This window comes from Gallinula chloropus (genome assembly GCF_964237585.1).
Source record: "Gallinula chloropus genome assembly, chromosome: 26".
Taxonomy (NCBI): Eukaryota; Metazoa; Chordata; class Aves; order Gruiformes; family Rallidae; genus Gallinula; species Gallinula chloropus.
This window is the reverse complement of record NC_140111.1, coordinates 5,372,993-5,389,937: the sequence shown is the minus strand read 5'-3', so window position 1 is coordinate 5,389,937 and position 16,945 is coordinate 5,372,993. Positions and strand designations below refer to the sequence as shown.

General features: G+C 57.9%; 2 protein-coding genes across 3 annotated transcripts in view; one reads left to right on the top strand and one right to left on the bottom strand.

Annotated features, from left to right (window-relative positions):
- Positions 1 to 612: 612 nt before the first annotated feature.
- VAT1 (vesicle amine transport 1) lies at positions 613 to 6,979 on the top strand (the record flags this gene model as incomplete). The annotated part of the gene is made up of 6 exons (XM_084275664.1): positions 613 to 948; positions 2,384 to 2,591; positions 2,909 to 3,079; positions 3,162 to 3,251; positions 4,983 to 5,224; positions 6,807 to 6,979. 6 exons carry the CDS (start codon positions 613 to 615, stop codon positions 6,906 to 6,908), a joined length of 1,149 nt encoding a protein of 382 aa, XP_084131790.1. The 3' UTR covers positions 6,909 to 6,979.
- A 4,913-nt stretch (positions 6,980 to 11,892) lies between these two features.
- The window catches only part of LOC311201189 (E3 ubiquitin-protein ligase DTX3L-like), a 6,637-nt gene continuing 1,584 nt past the window's right edge, over positions 11,893 to 16,945 (bottom strand). Inside the window, exons 1-3 of one of the 2 annotated variants that reach the window (XM_084275514.1) lie at positions 14,271 to 15,691; positions 12,906 to 13,114; positions 11,893 to 12,496 (exon numbers count right to left, since the gene is read on the bottom strand). In XM_084275514.1, the coding sequence (XP_084131640.1) occupies positions 12,427 to 12,496; positions 12,906 to 13,114; positions 14,271 to 15,680 (1,689 nt within the window). In that variant the 5' untranslated portion in view covers positions 15,681 to 15,691 and the 3' untranslated portion in view covers positions 11,893 to 12,426. Of the gene's footprint in view, positions 12,497 to 12,905; positions 13,115 to 14,270; positions 15,692 to 16,945 lie in introns of those variants that run through there. The other variant, XM_084275515.1, reaches the window with a different exon arrangement.

The window sequence follows — 16,945 nt, the reverse complement described above, 5'->3', positions numbered from 1 at the left end:
AAAGATGCGGGTACTTTGTTAGCTTGAAAGGCACCGTTTAGGGGGAAAACTGAGGGAAAAAGAAAGAAAGAAACGGTGGTGTGGTGGAAAGAACATGAGGCTATGTGCAGGACAGGGCATCCCGGGAAGTGGGGGCATCCCGGGAAGCGGGGGCAGCCTGGGAGCTGAGGGCAGGCAGGAACCGGGGGCAGGCAGGAACCGGGGCCTCGCCAAAGCCGTGCCCGCAGTGCAGATGCCGAGGGCTGCGGCTTAAGGAAGCTTTCGTGGATTAACGCCCAGGCTGCGACCCCGCAGTGCCCGGCGAAGGGTGAACGAGCCGAACTCCGCTCCGCTCCCTTCAGCCCCAGCATCGGCTTCAGCCCCGAAGGCGGGGGCAGCGGACCCCGGCGCAGCGGGGCGGGGCGGGATGACGCCTCCCCCGGGGCACCGGGCTGCGGAGCGCCGGCCTCGGGTGTGCGGGGAGCAGGGCCGGGAGGCGGACCGGTCCAGCACCGCCCCGCCCGCCGCTCCACAGGCCCAACCCACCCCCGTTCCGCCCTCCGGCCGCGCCCCGGCTTTTCCCCGCCCGCCGCAGCCCCGCGCCCGCAGCCGCTCCCGCCGCTCCGCTTCGCCATGTCCGCCGAACCGGCCCCGGCCGCTGCTACCGCCGCCCCCCCTGAGCAGACCCCCGGCCCCGAGCCGCCGGCGGGCGGCGGGGAGGCGGCCGAGCACCGGGCGCTGGTGCTAACGGGCTTCGGCGGCTACGACAAGGTGAAGGTGCAGGCGCGGCGCGGCGGCGACCCGCGGCCCGGGGAGGTCTCGGTGCGGGTCCGCGCCTGCGGCCTCAACTTCGCCGACCTGATGGCGCGGCAGGGGCTGTACGACCGGCTGCCGCCGCCGCCCGTCTGCCCCGGCATGGAGTGCGCCGGCACCGTCAGCGCCCTCGGAGAAGGCGTCCGCGACCGGCAGGTGAGGGGCGGCGCGGCCCGGCCCGGTTCGGCCCCGCCGCACTGCGGTGGCCCCGCCCCGCCGCGCAGCAGGTGCGGCCCCGGCCAGCCCGGTGCCGGCGGGTCCGGCCCGGCCGCTCCTCCGGGCGAGAGGTGGCGGCGCTTGGGGAGAGGAGGAGGAGGAGGAGGAGGAGGAGGAGGAGGAGGGGGACACACGCACGGGACCGTCCCTCCGCCGGGGCCGGCGTTCCCCCGTCGCGGGAAGCCCCCGCCTCAGACAAAGCCCCGCACAAAGGGGCAGCGCGGCCCTGCCCGCCCCGGCTGCCCTCGCCCCGCGGAGCGCGGGCCCAGCCCAGGGCGGCGGCAGCATCGTGGGGCCGGGCCCGAGGGGCTCTGGAGCGGCGGGGCCGAGCTGGAAGCGGCGCCGCTCCCCGCCCGGGGCATCCGCACGCACTGAGCTCTCTCTGGGCGGGGAGCGGCGCGCCGAGGTCGGGGGTCGGGCTGAGCCGTGACTCTGCTGTTTCTGAGCCGCCTCTGAAGCTAAACCGGCGTGGAAGGAAGCGGCTGCCGCGCCCGCAGCTGCTGCGGGCAGGGCCCCGGCTCTCGGTGCCGGGTTTGTGACCCACCGGCCCTTGACCGCTGCGTTTCTGGCAGCTCGGGGGATGGAGGGGTCGTCTCTGTGTCCCCCCCCCAGACCTCTGGATCTCAGGGCTGTTGCAATATGGTGCTTTAAGACGACTCTTGACTAAGCAAAACAAAGTGCCTCCAAAAAAACCCCCAGCGTATCGCAGAGGATTCCCTCCCCTCCAGGAAAACATCTTGGTTTACTCAAGCGTAAAGGCCAAACCCAGACGCCGAGGAGCCTTTTCTGCTCGCTCTTCTTGGCTCTGCCCCATCTGCTTGCTGATAGGGCTGCTCCGGGTCCTGCTGTCTCCTCACTGCTGTGCAGCCAGCAGAGATTCCTTGCCCAGTTGGGATTAGAGCAGATTCTGGGGGATGCTTGGGATGTTTTCCTAAGGTTGGACAAGCGTTTTCCAGGGTGGATGGTGTTAAGCATAGCCCCAAGCCTCCGCCCTCCGGGCACCATGACTCTCACAAGGAGCAGCCAGCAGTAATACCTCACAGTGATGAGACTCTGGCTCCCAGCTCCAGGGAGGGCAGGACACGGCCCCCGTCGCTATTACCTTGTTGGGGGTCTGTTGGTGTGTGCAGCTGACAGTCATGCAGCATGCTGGGTGTAAGCTGGGGCCTGGAGCACCTGCATTCCCTCTGAGGCTTTTGGCATGTGCCCCCGCTGCCGTGGTGCCCAATAAATGGGTGCCTGCCAGAGCCCAGGGGTGCTGCAGACCCCCCCGCATGGGAAACAGCACGTGTGTGCCTGGCGTATGCAGGGCAAGGGGGTGATGACTTCTGCTAGCCCAGAGCTCCTTTCAGACCAGCTTGTCCTCTGACTTTAGGTTGGCGACAAGGTGATGGTCCTGGCTAGGTCAGGGCTGTGGCAAGAAGTCGTGACCGTGTCAGCCAGCCAGACTTTCCTGATGCCTGAGGGGATGAGCTTCGAGGAAGCTGCTGCTCTTCTTGTCAACTACATCACTGCCTACATGATCCTGTTTGACTTTGGGAACCTGAGAGCCAACCAGAGTGTCCTCATCCACATGGCTGCAGGTAAACAGGCCTTGCCAGACCTTGCTGGGACTCTTGGCCTCAGCGGGCAGTGTCTGAAGGGGTGGCATGGCTGAGGGAGTGACCAGGATGGGATTGGGCTGGACTGACTAAGTGTTGTCTGCCAGAGATGCAGGCTTCATGCTGATGCAGGTGCTGGCAGATGCTGATCCCAGTCTCCCCCAGTGCACCACTGGCCTTTATTCCCTCCCCTCCCAGTGCTGAGCGATGGATACAAGCAGGGATAACTTCCCTAGTCAGAGACTTTTCTGAACACTGGGTCTGTTTGCTTCTGAGTCTTTCTCACTGCTGCCTTTCAGGTGGTGTGGGAACTGCTGCCATCCAGCTGTGCAAGACTGTAGAAAACGTTACCATCTTTGGCACAGCATCTGCCTCCAAGCACGATGCCCTCAAGGAGAGCGGAGTCGCTCACCCCATTGACTACAGAACGATGGACTACGCAGAGGAGGTCCGGAAAATCTCCCCCAAAGGTACCTCCTAGTGAAGGGCTTCAACTCTCCTGCTTTTCTTTCAAGTGCAAAGAAACATCTGGTTACTCTCACTTCCCTCTAGGTGTTGACATTGTCCTGGACCCCCTGGGAGGATCTGATACATCCAAAGCGTTTAACCTGTTGAAGCCAATGGGAAAACTCATCACTTATGGTGAGTGTGAGCAATGTGCCCAAATCCCAGCTCCTGTGTAGGAGGGACTGTGTGATGGCAGGGTGGGGGCAGGTCTGCCCCTGAATGCTCCATGCTCTGGACACACAGCTGGGAGGGAGCATCGCTGTTGCTGTCTGCTGCCTGTGTTGTAGTTCTGCCATTTCATGAAGGTCTTTAGGATGCTTCACCCTGGCTGAGGCACTGAGGGGTGTGAGATTTGTCCCTTGTCCCAAGGACTCTGGTCACAGGCTGCAGGGCTCTTCCCTCCCATGGCAAGAGTGCCTGCTGAGGAAGCTGGAATGTCCTCAGGGAGGAATGCTGGCACAGCTGCTTTGTCCAGGCTGACTTAATGCACAGTGCTAATAGAGCCTTGCTTTTCTTCTGAAGGATGTGTGGGTGATGAGGTTTGAGGCTACTGAATACTTATCTCTCCATTCCCCAGCCCTGAAACACTGTGATTTTTGTCCCAAGGACAAAGCCCTCACACAGCCTGCAGTGGCATTCCAGACACTCACACCAGTGTGCTGCTCCTGCTGTCCCAGCCGCTGCAGCGTGTGGCACCCCTGAGGAAGCCTGGCTGGAGGAGAAGAGGGAGTGCAGTCCCACCAGCCTGGAGGGGTGGGACTCGTAACCCTCTCTTGCCCCTGCCAGCCCTTCAGTCTAGCTGCACTGCTGCTGCCCTCCTAAGAGAGCCAGTAATCCAAATTCCTCATATCCTGAGGCCAAGGCAGGTGCCTGTTTTCCACTGAAGGTCAACTGGGCAGATCTTGACAGGCTGGAAAGTTGGGCCCCGGTGAACCTAATGAGGTTCAACTCTGCAAAGTGTGAGGTGTTGCACTTGAGCCAGAAGAATCCCAGACATAGATATAGACTGGGAGAAGAGCTCCTGGAGAGCAGCCCTGCTGAGAAGGACCTGGGTGTCATGGGGGATGAGAAACTTAACATGAGCCAGCAGTGGCTCCTGCAGCTGGCAAGGGCAATGGGATCCTGGGCTCCATCAGCAGAGGGGTGGCAGCAGGCACAGGGAGGGGATTGTCCCTCTCTGCTCTGCCCTCCCCAGCTGGAGTCCTGTGACCAGAGCTGGGGCCCCAGTACAAGAAAGATGTGGGGCTGTTGGAGAGGGGTCAGAGGAGCCACGGAGATGAGCAGAGGGCTGGAGCAGCTCCCCTATGGAGAGAGGCTGAGGGAGCTGGGCTGGGTCAGCCTGGAGAAGAGAAGCTGTGGGGGGACCTCATTGCAGCCTTCCAGTCCCTGAAGGGAGCAGAGGAACAGGAGGGGAATCAGCTTGTTAAAGGGCAGAGACTGGCAGGACAAGGGGGATGGGGTGAAGCTGGAGGAGGGAAGGGTGAGATGAGATACTGGGGGGAAGTTCTTTGCAGAGAGAGTGGTGAGGGGCTGGAACAGGCTGCCCAGAGAGGGAGCAGCCGTCCCTGGGGGTGTTCAAGGCCCTGTCCCTGGGGGTGTTCAAGGCCAGGTTGGCTGGGGTCCTGGGCACCCTTGTGTAGCTCCAGGCCTGGAGGTTGGTGTCCCTGCCTGTGTCAGGGGGGTTGGAGCTCTGTGATCCTTGGGGTCCCTTTCAACCCAGACCAGTCTGTGATCTTGATGGGATCTGGCTCTCACCTCAGCCCTCCATCACCATCAGCCTGTGACTGTCTGAGCTGTGGCATGTCCTGCCCACTGCCCCTTGTGCTGTGCTGATTCCCACTCACCTGTGGCTTGCCTTCTTTTTAGGGGTAGCAAACCTGCTCACTGGGCAGAAGAAGAACCTCATGGCTATGGCTAAAACTTGGTGGAACCAGTTCAGCATCAATGCTCTGCAGCTCCTACACCACAACAAGGCTGTGTGTGGCTACCACCTTGGATATATGGATGAAGAAGTTGAGCTTGTCAGAGGTGTTGTAGCCAAGCTGGTTAGCCTGTACAGTCAAGGCAAAATCAAGCCCAAAATAGACTCTGTATGGCCCTTTGATCAGGTGAGTCTGAGCTAACGTGGAGGCAGGCAGCACCCAGGAAGTGCTGGGTGATTGCTTTCCACATACCATACTCTGGTTCAGTGTGAGCACCTTGCTCACAGGGGCTGAACTGTTGCAAGATGCACCCTCCTCTAGTGAAGGTGTCTCTGCCTGTGGCTGTGGGGCTGGAACTAGGTGATCTTTGAGGTCCCTTCCAACCTAAAGCATCCTGGGACATGTTTAACAACCACCTGTTCTCATTCAGGGCTTCTTTCCTTTTCACAGAATCATGAGGGTTGGAAAAGACCTCTGAGATCATCCAGTTCCCACCCACAGCCCTTGCTAACCCCTGTCCCTCAGCACCTCATCCAACCTTCCCTTGAGCACCCTGAGGGATGGTGACCCCACCACCTCCCTGGGCAGCCCGTTCCAACGCCCAGCTGCTCTTTGGGAGAAGAAATGTCTCCTCATTTCTAACCTGAACCTCCCCTGGCACAACCTGCAGCCATTCCCTCTGCTCCTGTCACTGGGTATCTGTGAGAAGAGGCTGAGCCCCAGCTCCACACAGCCTCCTTCTGGGGAGCTGGAGAGAGCAAGAAGGTCTCCCCTGAGCTGCCTCTTGTCCAGGCTGAACACCCCCAGGTCCCTCATCCTTGAGGGGTGAAGTATTTGGGCCCCTCTGCTCCAGGACAGAGCCCAGCAGCCTCCCTGGGGAATAAGGCAGATGCTCAACTGTGTTCTGTGGGCAGCAGCAGCCCACAAAGGGGCTGGGATATGTCATACTGGGGACTGTCCTGAGTCTGCACCCTGCAGACAGCTGGGAAGGTTGGTGCTGCCCTGGAAGAGCCCAGGCAATAAAGGATAATGAGGATGTTGGACAGGAGTGACAGTTTTTTCAGCAGCTCTGCCATGCTCAGTGATGTTGCATCACTGGGTCCAGGCAAAGGCAGGCTTTTTGCCCTTGGAAATCCTTTGCTGTGGTAGGACTCACTGCAGGGCAGCAAAGGACTTGGTCATGGTCAGTTGGTGTTGGTACCTGAGCCCTAGTTTGATGCAAATACTTCAGGAAAACTCTTTTTTATGCTTAAAAATAACAACAAAAACCCATGCATGTGTTGTTGGGTGGTTGTGTAGATGGTAGAAGAATTGTCCTCCTGGCTGTTGGGTGGGTTTCTGCAGCACTCCCTCCTGTCCTTCCATGGCTTGTGGAGCAGAGCCTCCTCCTGTGTGCTGCAGCTGGTCTCCATGAGTTCTTGAGGACGGTGGGCTGGGGTATCTGCCCAGCTCTGTCCAGAATGCATCTGTGCAGGGCACCCAAATGCTTGGCAGTGGTTGGGAGTGTAGGAAAAGCTGCATCCATCCTGGGTCTTGTCCTTGATCTCATCCATTCTCTGATTCCAAACTGTACAGGGAGATCTAAACTGTGTCTTAATATTTTAGAGACCATCAGGACTCAACTGTGTCTCGGATGACTGGAATGATTGGTGTTGGCTCTGTGCTTTATTAATGTTGGGCTCCAAGTTGGGTAGACTAGTCTGGGGGGGGCAGATAGGACATGTCTGCAATGCTTGGTGGGTCTCATGAGATTCCTGTTGCTTTCCAGGTGGCAGATGCTATGAGGCAGATGCAAGAGAAGAAGAACGTTGGAAAGGTCATCCTGGTTCCTGAAGCGCCCAAGGAAGAATCCAAAAAAGAAGAGAACTAAAGGAGAAGAGATGTGTGCAGATCATGAATTCATGGTTTAACTCCCTGATCCCTTTGGGACCTGGAAATAGACAGATCAGTAGCTTCCATCTTCACCAGAACATCATGGTTAAAGCTCAGATGAGGTTTGCATGCTCTCCTTGTGCCCGACCCTTCACCAGCCGTTCCTCCCGCCCTCGCTCTCTGTTTCAAAGCCCGTTTTTAATTAACCTTTCCCTAATCACCCCTTTCTCTGCTGAATTTCCAAACTAACCTTCTCTTTTCCCTGGCAGCACAGCTGAAGCTTCAGGCAGTTGGTGGTTCCCAACTGTGTAGCTGGGAGCTGTAGAGTCACCGTGTAACATACTGGCAGAACTGAGCCCTGCCGAAGCGTTTCGGCTCTCCCCTTCTGCTACGCTTCTTCAGCAGGAGACCAGGCCAAACTTAGGACACTTCCTCAACAGCCAGAGGAAAAGCACTGCTGGCCTGGGATGTTTCTAGCCTGGGTTACTCCCCAGTTTAACCAGCTCTTTCCCCTGAGCTTTCCTTGGCCTCTAGCACCAGTCAGATAGTGACAGGTATCGCCTTTGCCTTACAAACACCCGTCCTGGCGTTTTGGAGTCTACAGCATATTGCACTTAAATTCACAGCTGCTTCTCTCTGCAGCCAGCAAATACCCTGCCAGGCTGAGCCAGGCTGTGCCTGAATATGGAAGGAAAGTTGTAATTAGGTGACTTGATCATGTCCATTTTCTGATTCCAAACTACAGGGAGATCTAAACCGTGTCTTAATTTTTAGAGACCGTAAGGACTCAACTGTGTCTCGGATGACTGGAATGATTGGTGTTGGCTCTGTGCTTTATTAATTAATGTTGGGCTCCAAGTTGGTATTGTTAAGGCTAAACTTCACCCTCGTGCTTGTATTTCCAAGGGCTGCAGTGTTCAATCCGACTTCAGCAGGATGGGAAGGAATTCAGCTGCTGTTAATGCTCGCTTTGTGCTGTTCCCTGTGTGCTGGGGATTTGGGAAGGCATTTGTAAGAACCAGTCCTGTAACCTGCTTTCCAGGGGCCTGGGCTGGCTCTTCCTGTGGCACACTGCTCTGTAAAGCTACGGTGAGGTTCCTGGTGTAGGTGGTTAAACCACCCAGCTCTGTGTCAGGCCTCTTGGCCTGTGCACCCTGAGCAGTTCAAGCCGTGCTTTCCAGTCTCCTCTAGCTAGCTCGTTGGGTGTCCCCTCACACCAGCTCTCACCCCATGGTTCAGTGCTGCAGCAGGGCTTGACTCTCCTCCTGAATCTGCAGGTCTTGGGACCCCTGGGTTCTCTTCCAGCACTGAGGGTTTAGGAGCTCCCTGGGGTGCTTCTCCCAGACCACAGCTCAGTTTCTCTTCCTTTTTTATTTTTCCTTCCATTCCTTTGGAAACATCACTGTGCAGAGACTCAAGGCTGCTTCTGTGAGCACTGCATGTCCTGGGAGGTGCCTCCTGCTTCCTGCTGGACCCTGGGTTTGGTCCCTCTGATGCTGTTTGTGCTTGCTGTGAGGCTTTGTTATGGAGAGTGGGTGCTGAAGGCTTTCAGGCTTCATTTTGGATTTGAAAAGGTCAACTTGAGGGTGCCAAGAAGAGACACCCATCGTGGAGAAGCTCAGGCTCCAGCAGCAGAACCTGGCTGCTAGGAGCCCTGCTTAGGGAGGAGGGAAGGTGCTGAGCACAGTGCCCCTTCACAAAGCCCCTTCACCTCAGAGCAGCCCAGTGCTGTGCAGGGTTCCTGTGTGGCTGCTCCCTGGCCAGCCCTGTCCTCCAGCATGGCTCCTACCCACCAGCACAGCTTCTCCATTGGGTGCTGGGGCTTGGTCCCTCCTGCTGCTGCCTTTTAGATATTCAGAGGGGAGTCTTGCCCTTAGTTAGCCCTGCCTAACTTTGAAGTATTAAAAGCACCCCATTCCCCACAGCCTCAGAGGAGGGCTGGAGCCCTGTCACCGGTCCCTGTCAGCCCTTCTGTCACTCTTGATGTGTGACCTCCAGAAACATGGTCTGACAGAACTCACAAGCACAACCTAAAACCTTTCCCAATCCAAAAACTCCTGCTGCTTCTCCTCCTCAGCCTGCCCTGTCGTGCTGATTTAGATGGAAACCCACCGGTGTCTAACGCTGCTCTACTGGCTCTGCCCACAGCAGGACTGGCTAAATGGCTGAAATGGGAAGTCTGGACCCTCTTCCTCCAAGAACCTGGACTTCACCTTGATGAGAGCAGCGTGCTCAGGCAGCACACAGCCCCACACAGCCCCTCACAGCCTCAGGCTCTGCACCCTCATCAGCGGGGAGGGGGGCAGCTGCCAAATCGCGTTTCGCGGTCCCGTCCTCTCTGTGCTTCACTCTGGCCTAAGCACACAAGCTCAGTGCCTTACTTGGGTGGCCTTGACTTAGGCAGCGTAGTGAGGCTCCCACAGCCTGTCCCTCCCAGTGCAGGGTGAAGGAGGAAATCAGGAGGCTTGCAGCTTCCTGCAGGACACCTCTGACCTGCCCTCTTGTCACACGCCACAGGAAACAGCATCTTGGTGCCTTCTGCATGCCTGGAAGGACAAGGAAGTCACTGGAGCCTTTTCCCTTATGGCCTTTCAAAAGTATTGCCAAAAACCTCTTAGGATTCTTGCTGGCTCTGCTTTGGGAGCACTGGTGGTGCAGTCTGGCTTATTGTGAGTAAGATGCTCCCTCTCTATGTACTACAGTCATCCCAGTGGCTCTGTCTGCTCCCCAGTCTGGATGAGCTGCTGTAGAGCCCATTCCTCCCCAGGGCAGCTGCGTGGCCAGTCCTCCAGTGAGGCTTTATCAGCTGCCCCAGCCTTGGCTCCACAGAAACAGGCTGGGATGCTGCTCATCTGTCTTCTACCTACAAATTCCTGAAGCCCTTTATCGGGGCACCAGTGCTAATAGTTACTGTTAGAGGTTAGCACCCACTGGGTTTCCTTCATCCTTCAGTAGCAACAATCTTTTCTACAGAAACACCAAGAGTAAATGTAACCTTGCCCTTCCCTGCCTCCCTGCTCCCTGCTGGGCTCTCTGTGGTTGGGGGTTTTTTTTTTGGGTTTGGTTTGGGGTTTGTACCTATTTTTTTTTTTAATAGACAAATGTTTTTCTTGGGCCAGTAAGTATAGAACCGACATAAACCAACTTCAAGTGTCTTAAAGTTAAACCAGCAGGTTTATATACTAAGGACCAAAGCAAAAACCAAACAGTAAAACCCTCAGATAACAGTCATTCCGCTCCGTGTCGCTTAACTGTTCAGGGCAGAGCTGGAGGGAATGGGGAGGTTCCTGGGCTCCAGTTGCCCGTGCTGGTCCAGCTCTGGGAAGTGCAATTTAATGTTTCTTTTACTGATTGTCTGACCCAAAGGTTGTGCTGTGAGGGGGCTGAGTGGAAAGAGGAAGGAGCTCATGAGCAGAGGAGATGCAGCCCTGGCCCTGCCCGCTGCCGTGGGGTGGCTGCTCGGCACAGGGCAGGGGGGTCTGTGGGGGTTGCTGCTCCTCTGGCATCGCTGCAGTCACCGTCCCAGGCTGGTACTGCTGTTCCTGGGTGGGATGCAGCCCCTTTGCTATCACCAGGCAGCTTTTGTCACGTCTTCAGCTGGTTTCTGTTGAGCTCCCTTTGTGTTGCACGCTAACCCGCAGGAGGGGAGGGCATGGGGGGAGCAGCCTGGGCTTTTGCAGAGGAGAGAGGGAGTTCAGCTGGGTATTTTATTTCAGACACCTGTATTAAACTCGAATTAATTGCCCAGGGAGAAGGAAGAAGCACTGTGGGCCTCGAGCTTTAATTAGTGCAGGATCCTGGCCCCCATCAGCTGCTATCACAGGGTGTGAAACCACTCTTAACGAAGCCTCGTGGCGTGCTAAGCCCTGGTGATGGCAAAGTTGGGCCTGGCTGGTATGTGAGTGTGCCCTGAAACGTGGTTTGAGCCTCTTGCAGCGTGTGGTCTGGTCCGTGCTGTCTGCGTGGTGTTGCAGGTGTGTGGTAGGAGTGACTCACCCTGGAGAAACCCTGTGTTTAAAACATGTATTCTGCTTCGTGCGTGTAACCAAGGTGGACAGAAAGCGAGTGTGCCAACGCTGTTTACATGACTATCATGTGTAATGCTCCTCTGTCTGATGTTACCATATGCCTTATGTGTTCCAAATGTTAATTAAAAGCATAACAAAACCCTCACCCAGGTGCTGCTCAGGTTGCTGGGGGATGAGCCCTCTGCCCCCGGGCTCCACCTCTGGGGTGCTTTTAGTGCTTCGCTGGGTGGGAGCACACAGGTTATAAATTCTAACCCTCTCAGGGTGAAAAGATGCTGCTGCTCCTAAGGGCAGCTGTTAATGGGTGCAGCTGGAGGGCAGCTACTGTGATTCCTGTCTGCAAAGCCCTTCACTGGCCTCTCTGCACTTCACTGGGTCTGGGGGTCGCTGTAGCCAGATGAGACTGAAATAGGTGGCTGGGGTAATGGCAGGACCCCAGGCCTGAGTTACCACACAGAAGCTGGGAGTGTCAGAGCTGCTGAAAAACACTACTGCAAATCCAATGTTCCCTCTCTGTAATAAAATCTGTAGCTGGAACTTGGTCTGCAGGCGCTGGGCTGGTTTGGGCTGAGAACGATCTCTCTGCCCCAGGGAAGTCTGTCCTCCCATCACCAGCCAGAGGTGGAGGCTGGAGGCTCAGCTCTGCCACCACTGAGCCATTAACATGCTAGAGGAAGAGGAGGAGGAAGGCATCCCAGAGCATCCTCTTGGCTGCTGGGGGATGCCAGGCACAGCTGGGGGAGAAATCTTTCCCTCAACGATAGTTCTTCCACCAGAAGATGCTGATTCAACTCTTGTTGCCATGTTTCATCAGCACCCTTTCTTAGGGAGGACGGGGTATTAAGATGGAGCATTTTATTGCTTCCTTCAGAAGGTGTTTCCCAACACTCAGCCATTGGAATACTCTTGGTTTCAAGGAGACTCTTTTCCTCTGTAATGTGGGAATTAATCCTGTTTATTGGTGTTTCTCTGCCACACGACCGTGAGCTCTCGAGGGAGGCGGCTGTCTGGGCCCTGAAGCCATCAGCACTGGCCCCAGGAGAGCAGCAGGCTGGCAGCAGGCCCTGGAGCAGGTGCTGGGGAGGGGCTGTGGCTGGGGGGGCTGTCTGCAAGGCCTGAGCGAGCAGCTGAAATCAGCCACGCGTGAGCTGGAGCGGGAAGAGGCTCCCAGGAGACGGGGCTGGACTTAGGCCCAGGGTCGGGTTCTGCTGCTCAGGGCCCGCGTCAGGGCCCGGCCTGGAGCTGGCGGTTAAAGAAGCTGCATAACTGCTTGGTGAGGAGGAGCTGGAGTTTCAGGGATGTTTTGCTCCCTGCTGAGGCTCCTGTGAGTCGCAGGGATGGAGCTGCTGCCATCCCAACCCTGTAGGTTAGCTCAGGGGACGTGGGAGCTCCTTGGCCAAACCCTGAGCCAAACCGTTCTCCTGAGCTGTCCGTGCCAAGCTGCGGTGCTGTCAGCAGGAAGGGGAGGTGAAGCAAGGCCAGGGAGGCTCAGGCAATACCCAGCTTCTTCAGCACTGCACACACCTCCTGGAGGTACTGGGAGTCTGGATAGCCGTTCCTGTGGGGCAGAGCGGGAAGCGGTGTGAATCCTGCCCACGGTGCTTAAACCCACTGAGGGGAACCCGGTGCCTTCAAGAAGGGCTTGTGGCTGGAAGTGCTGCTCCCTGGGAGCGGCTGTGGAGCGCTGTCATGGGAAAAGCCAGGAAATCTGGAAGTGAAGAGGGACCTACCGTGCCTGCAGGTGGGGAACTTACAGCTGTGGGATGGGGAAAGGCTTTAGCTCCAGCTGGAGGGTGTCTGGGCTGGGCTGCTGCACCACCCTGTGAGCTAAAGCAAAGGGAGGCACCAACTCTGGAAGAGCCACCCACGCCAGGACTTGTTGAGTGCAGCCCGGGGTTCTCCTCTTCTGACTGCTTAAGGGGAAATAAAAAAAAAAGCCTAGAAATGTAGGATGAGCTGGGCCATACCTGGATCTGCCCCCCTGCATGGAGGTTCTGTGTGGGATAAGGCCCCATGCCACTCTTTCTTCTCCATCACGGGACTTGATCTGGAACGTCAGCCCACGGCCAAACGCTTTCTCCAGCAGCGCTGCTATGTTCTGTCCATCCTTGTTGTCAGGCAAGAAGGCAAAGAAATCCCCCCCTTTGTAAGGCTGTCCTGGATGGGGGTCACCAACCTCAGAACAAGAAGAAAGCATTTTAAACCACAACCTGACAGTTCTCTGGCTTCTGAGAGTCTGTCCAGCTTGCAAACACACAGATGACCACGGCCCCAGGGACTGCTAGTTGCTTTCGACTAAAACCAGAGGTCACACACCCTTCAAGCTGCTCCCAAACCTTGTGTGGAGCGGTTTTTTTGCCTTCCCTGGGACAATACCTCTGCTGATCTGCATGTGGGGTGGGGCTGAAGCTGCCACCCCCCACTCCTACATATCCCACACTGACAGAACCCATGACATGTACTGCAGCAGGATGGGATCTTGACAAGCTGGAAAGGTGGGACTGGGTGAACCTAATGAGGCTCAACACTGCAAAGTGTCAGGTGTTGCACTTGGGCTGGAAGAATCCCAGACATATTTACAGACTGGGAGAAGAGCTCCTGGGGAGCAGCCCTGCTGAGAAGGACTTGGGGAATCTGGTAGATGAGAAACTTAACATGAGCCAGCAGTGGCTCTTGCAGCTGGGAAGGGCGATGGGATCCTGGGCTCCATGAGCAGAGGGGTGGCAGCAGGGACAGGGAGGGGATTGTCCTTCTCTGCTCTGCCCTCGGGAGGCCCCAGCTGGAGTCCTGTGTCCAGAGCTGGGGCCCCAGGACAAAAAAGATGTGGGGCTGTTGGAGAGGGGTCAGAGGAGCCACGGAGATGCTCAGAGGGCTGGAGCAGCTCCCCTATGGAGAGAGGCTGAGGGAGCTGGGCTGGGTCAGCCTGGAGAAGAGAAGGCTGTGGGGGGACCTCATTGCAGCCTCCCAGTCCCTGAAGGGAGCAGAGGACCAGGAGGGGAATCAGCTTGTGAAAGGGCAGAGACTGGCAGGACAAGGGGGATGGAGTGAGGCTGAAGGAGGGAAGGGTTGGATGAGATATTAGGGGGAAGTTCTTTGCAGAGAGAGTGGTGAGGGGCTGGAAGGGGCTGCCCAGAGAGGGGGTGGGTGCCCCATCCCTGGGGGTGTTCAAGGCCAGGTTGGCTGGGGCCCTGGGCAACCTTGTGTAGCTCCAGGCCTGGAGGTTGGTGTCCCTGCCTGTGGCAGGGGGGGTTGGAGCTCTGTGACCCTTGGGGTCCCTTCCAGCCCATGCCATTGTGTGATTCTATGGGGAAGCCCCCATGGTGGGTACCTACCCCTTGCACGCCATCAGGGATCCTGTAGACAACCTGGAGCGTTGGGACTCCGTAGTAGCCCGGTAGGCTCTGAGACAGCAAAGTGATCTTGAACATCCCCGGGATCTTGCGGCTCAGGGGAAGCGAGGAGTGGCCGCAGCACGCCGGCCGCGAGCTGTCCGCTGCGAAACACGTCCTGCACAAGGCGTGACCGCAGGGCGCCTGGCATGTCACCCCCGAGCCCTGGCAAGCATCGCACTGGCCCAGAGGGGTCTTGCTGCTTTCCTGTCCGAGGCTGGGACTTCTCACCTGCTGCGAGGAGAGGTCAGGCTCCTCCTGCACATCGTTCCTGCCCGTTGGGAGCGGGGCCCATTCCTGGCCCCTGGGCTCTGCTCCAGGTGGCTGCTGGGCTGCAGCATCAGGCCGGTCAGCAGCCTTAGTGCTGTACAGCCAGGTGGGCAGGGAGTGAGGACCCCCGTCTATGGCAGGGACCGCTGACCGCAGCGGCCCCGTTGCTTCATTGTGGCCTCCTCTGCTCTTGTCTCTTGCCAACTGGAATCTGTCTGGCAAAACCTGCTTTGGCCACACAATGTCAGGGTCCCCCCCAGACAGTTTTGTCTTCAGCTGCTCCTGGGACTCCCTCAGACCAGCAGGACTTGGCTTATCCACTACACCAGGGCTGAGAAGGCTGCTTCCTCCTTGCACAGCCCCAACATCAATGCGGTCATTGGCCTCCCCCTGTCCCCGTGCACTGGCCTCCTCCTGTCCCCGTGCCTGCTGGAGCTTCCAAGGACTAGGAGACCTCTTCTCCTCAGCCTCTGGCCGCCAGGGAGCCCTGAGTCCCTCTGCATGATCCGCTTTATCGCTGATGCTCAGGTCCTGCAGGCCCATCTGTAGGGTCTCCAGGCTGATGGGAGGGGCTGCGCCCAGCAGCATGTCCTGGCTTCTGCTTGGCTGTATGACACCTGAGTGCCCTGTGCTCTCTGGTCCTGGAGACAAGGATGAAGACTTCAGGGCATGGCGCCTCCTGGCAGAAAACTCACGGAAGGCCTCAGTCACTGCTGGCATCATCTCCTTGGGGCAGGCAAGATGCAGGTTGTACTTGTCTCTGTTGAGTCCCACCCGGGGGAAGCGTCCTCGCAAGAGGCTGCACAGCTCGCTCAGCTCACTGTCTTCTGGACCATCTACAGCGAGCTCTGAGTAGCTCATACTCTGACACACAAGGTCAGAGTACTGACACTTCTTCACAAGAGCTTCCACCTCCCATTTAGCCTGGAAAAGCTTGTTCCTGTCCACTGCCTGGAGTGTCAGCACCGTGCAGTCCCCGGTACGGCGCTCTGAGATCCGCACACCTCTATCCCTACACAGCTCATCGATAACGAAGTGGTAAATGTCTTTCAGGTATGACCACTGCTGAGAGTCCAGGCTCATGTCTTCGCTCACCCAGCTGCCCCCACTGCCAGTGTCCTGGGGCTTGCTGCTCTCCTTTGACCTGGGCAGAGAGAAGCTGTTGGAACGTCGCAGCAGAGGCCTGGACTCGGCAGGTTGAGAGTCCAAAGCAGAAGAGGTCCTCATCATGTCAAAGGTGCTAGTGAGGGAGGGGTGCTTGGTGGGACTGGAGCCTTTAGAGTCCCCAGGGTGCTGCCAAGAGCTGTGTTCTCTGCCCCCAGAAGGAGACGGTGCCTTGGGACTCGCCAGCCTGGCACCTCCTTTCACGTGGCTTTGTTCTTTGGGGTCCTTCAGCTGAGACTCTGCTGCCGACCCCAAAACTGCCTCTGCAGCGGATATGTGGGGCTGGTACTGTGGAGCTGGTGCTGCTGGGTCACTTGGACCTGCAGCATCTGCCTCTGGAAAGCGCTTCCCAGAAAGCTGCGCCTGCCTGGAGGATTCAGAGTCCTGCTGCAGCAGGAGGTCCTGGCTGGCCTGAGGCCTGCCAGCTCTCAGGGTGCCGAAGTTGGCAGCGAGCTTCAGCTCACCCCTCGGCTCGGGCCTGCCCAGGCTGAGCCCTGAGGCTGCGGTGTCCACAGGCGCTCTGGGCTTGCGCAGCGCAGCCTCTGCAGCGCGGGAGGCTGCTGGGTGTGAGGGCTGGGAGCTGCCGGCCGCGCGGGCGGCACCTCCTCTGCTGACCACGCCGTGGAGGTACTGCTTGGCCTGGGAGACATCCACGAGGTTCCCGATGAGGTAGAGCTGCTTCTCGTCCTCATGGCACAGCAGCTCGGGGTAGAGTTTCTGCAGCTCACCTGTGAGAGCCCTGAGTGCCTGGCTGTCCACACCCAGCCCTCCCTTGGCGATCTTCTCCTTGCGTAAGCTCGCCTCCAGCTGCTGGCAAAGCTGCTGCAGGGCCAGGCGGGCCTGCAGCAGGGCGTCCACACTGCCAGGCAGGCCTGGGGAGGGCTGGAGGTACAGAATGGCGATGCCGTCGCTGCTGACATCCACCACGTCCACGCGGTGCTGGCGCAGCACGCTTCGGTACTTGGCAGCACAGAACTTCTGCATGTACAAGTAAATGTCCAAGTCCATCACGAGGGTAAAGTCCTCCAGCTGCTCCACAGCTCCCCCATCCACTGGACCCCGTGGGGATGGGGCCTGAGGTGTCTTTTCACGCATCTGGTCCCAGTTTGGTGGCTCTGCCACCTCTCGTGCCCCCTCAGCGGGGTAGGGCACTTGCTGGTGATTGGGCGCTGTGGCCTCTTCGG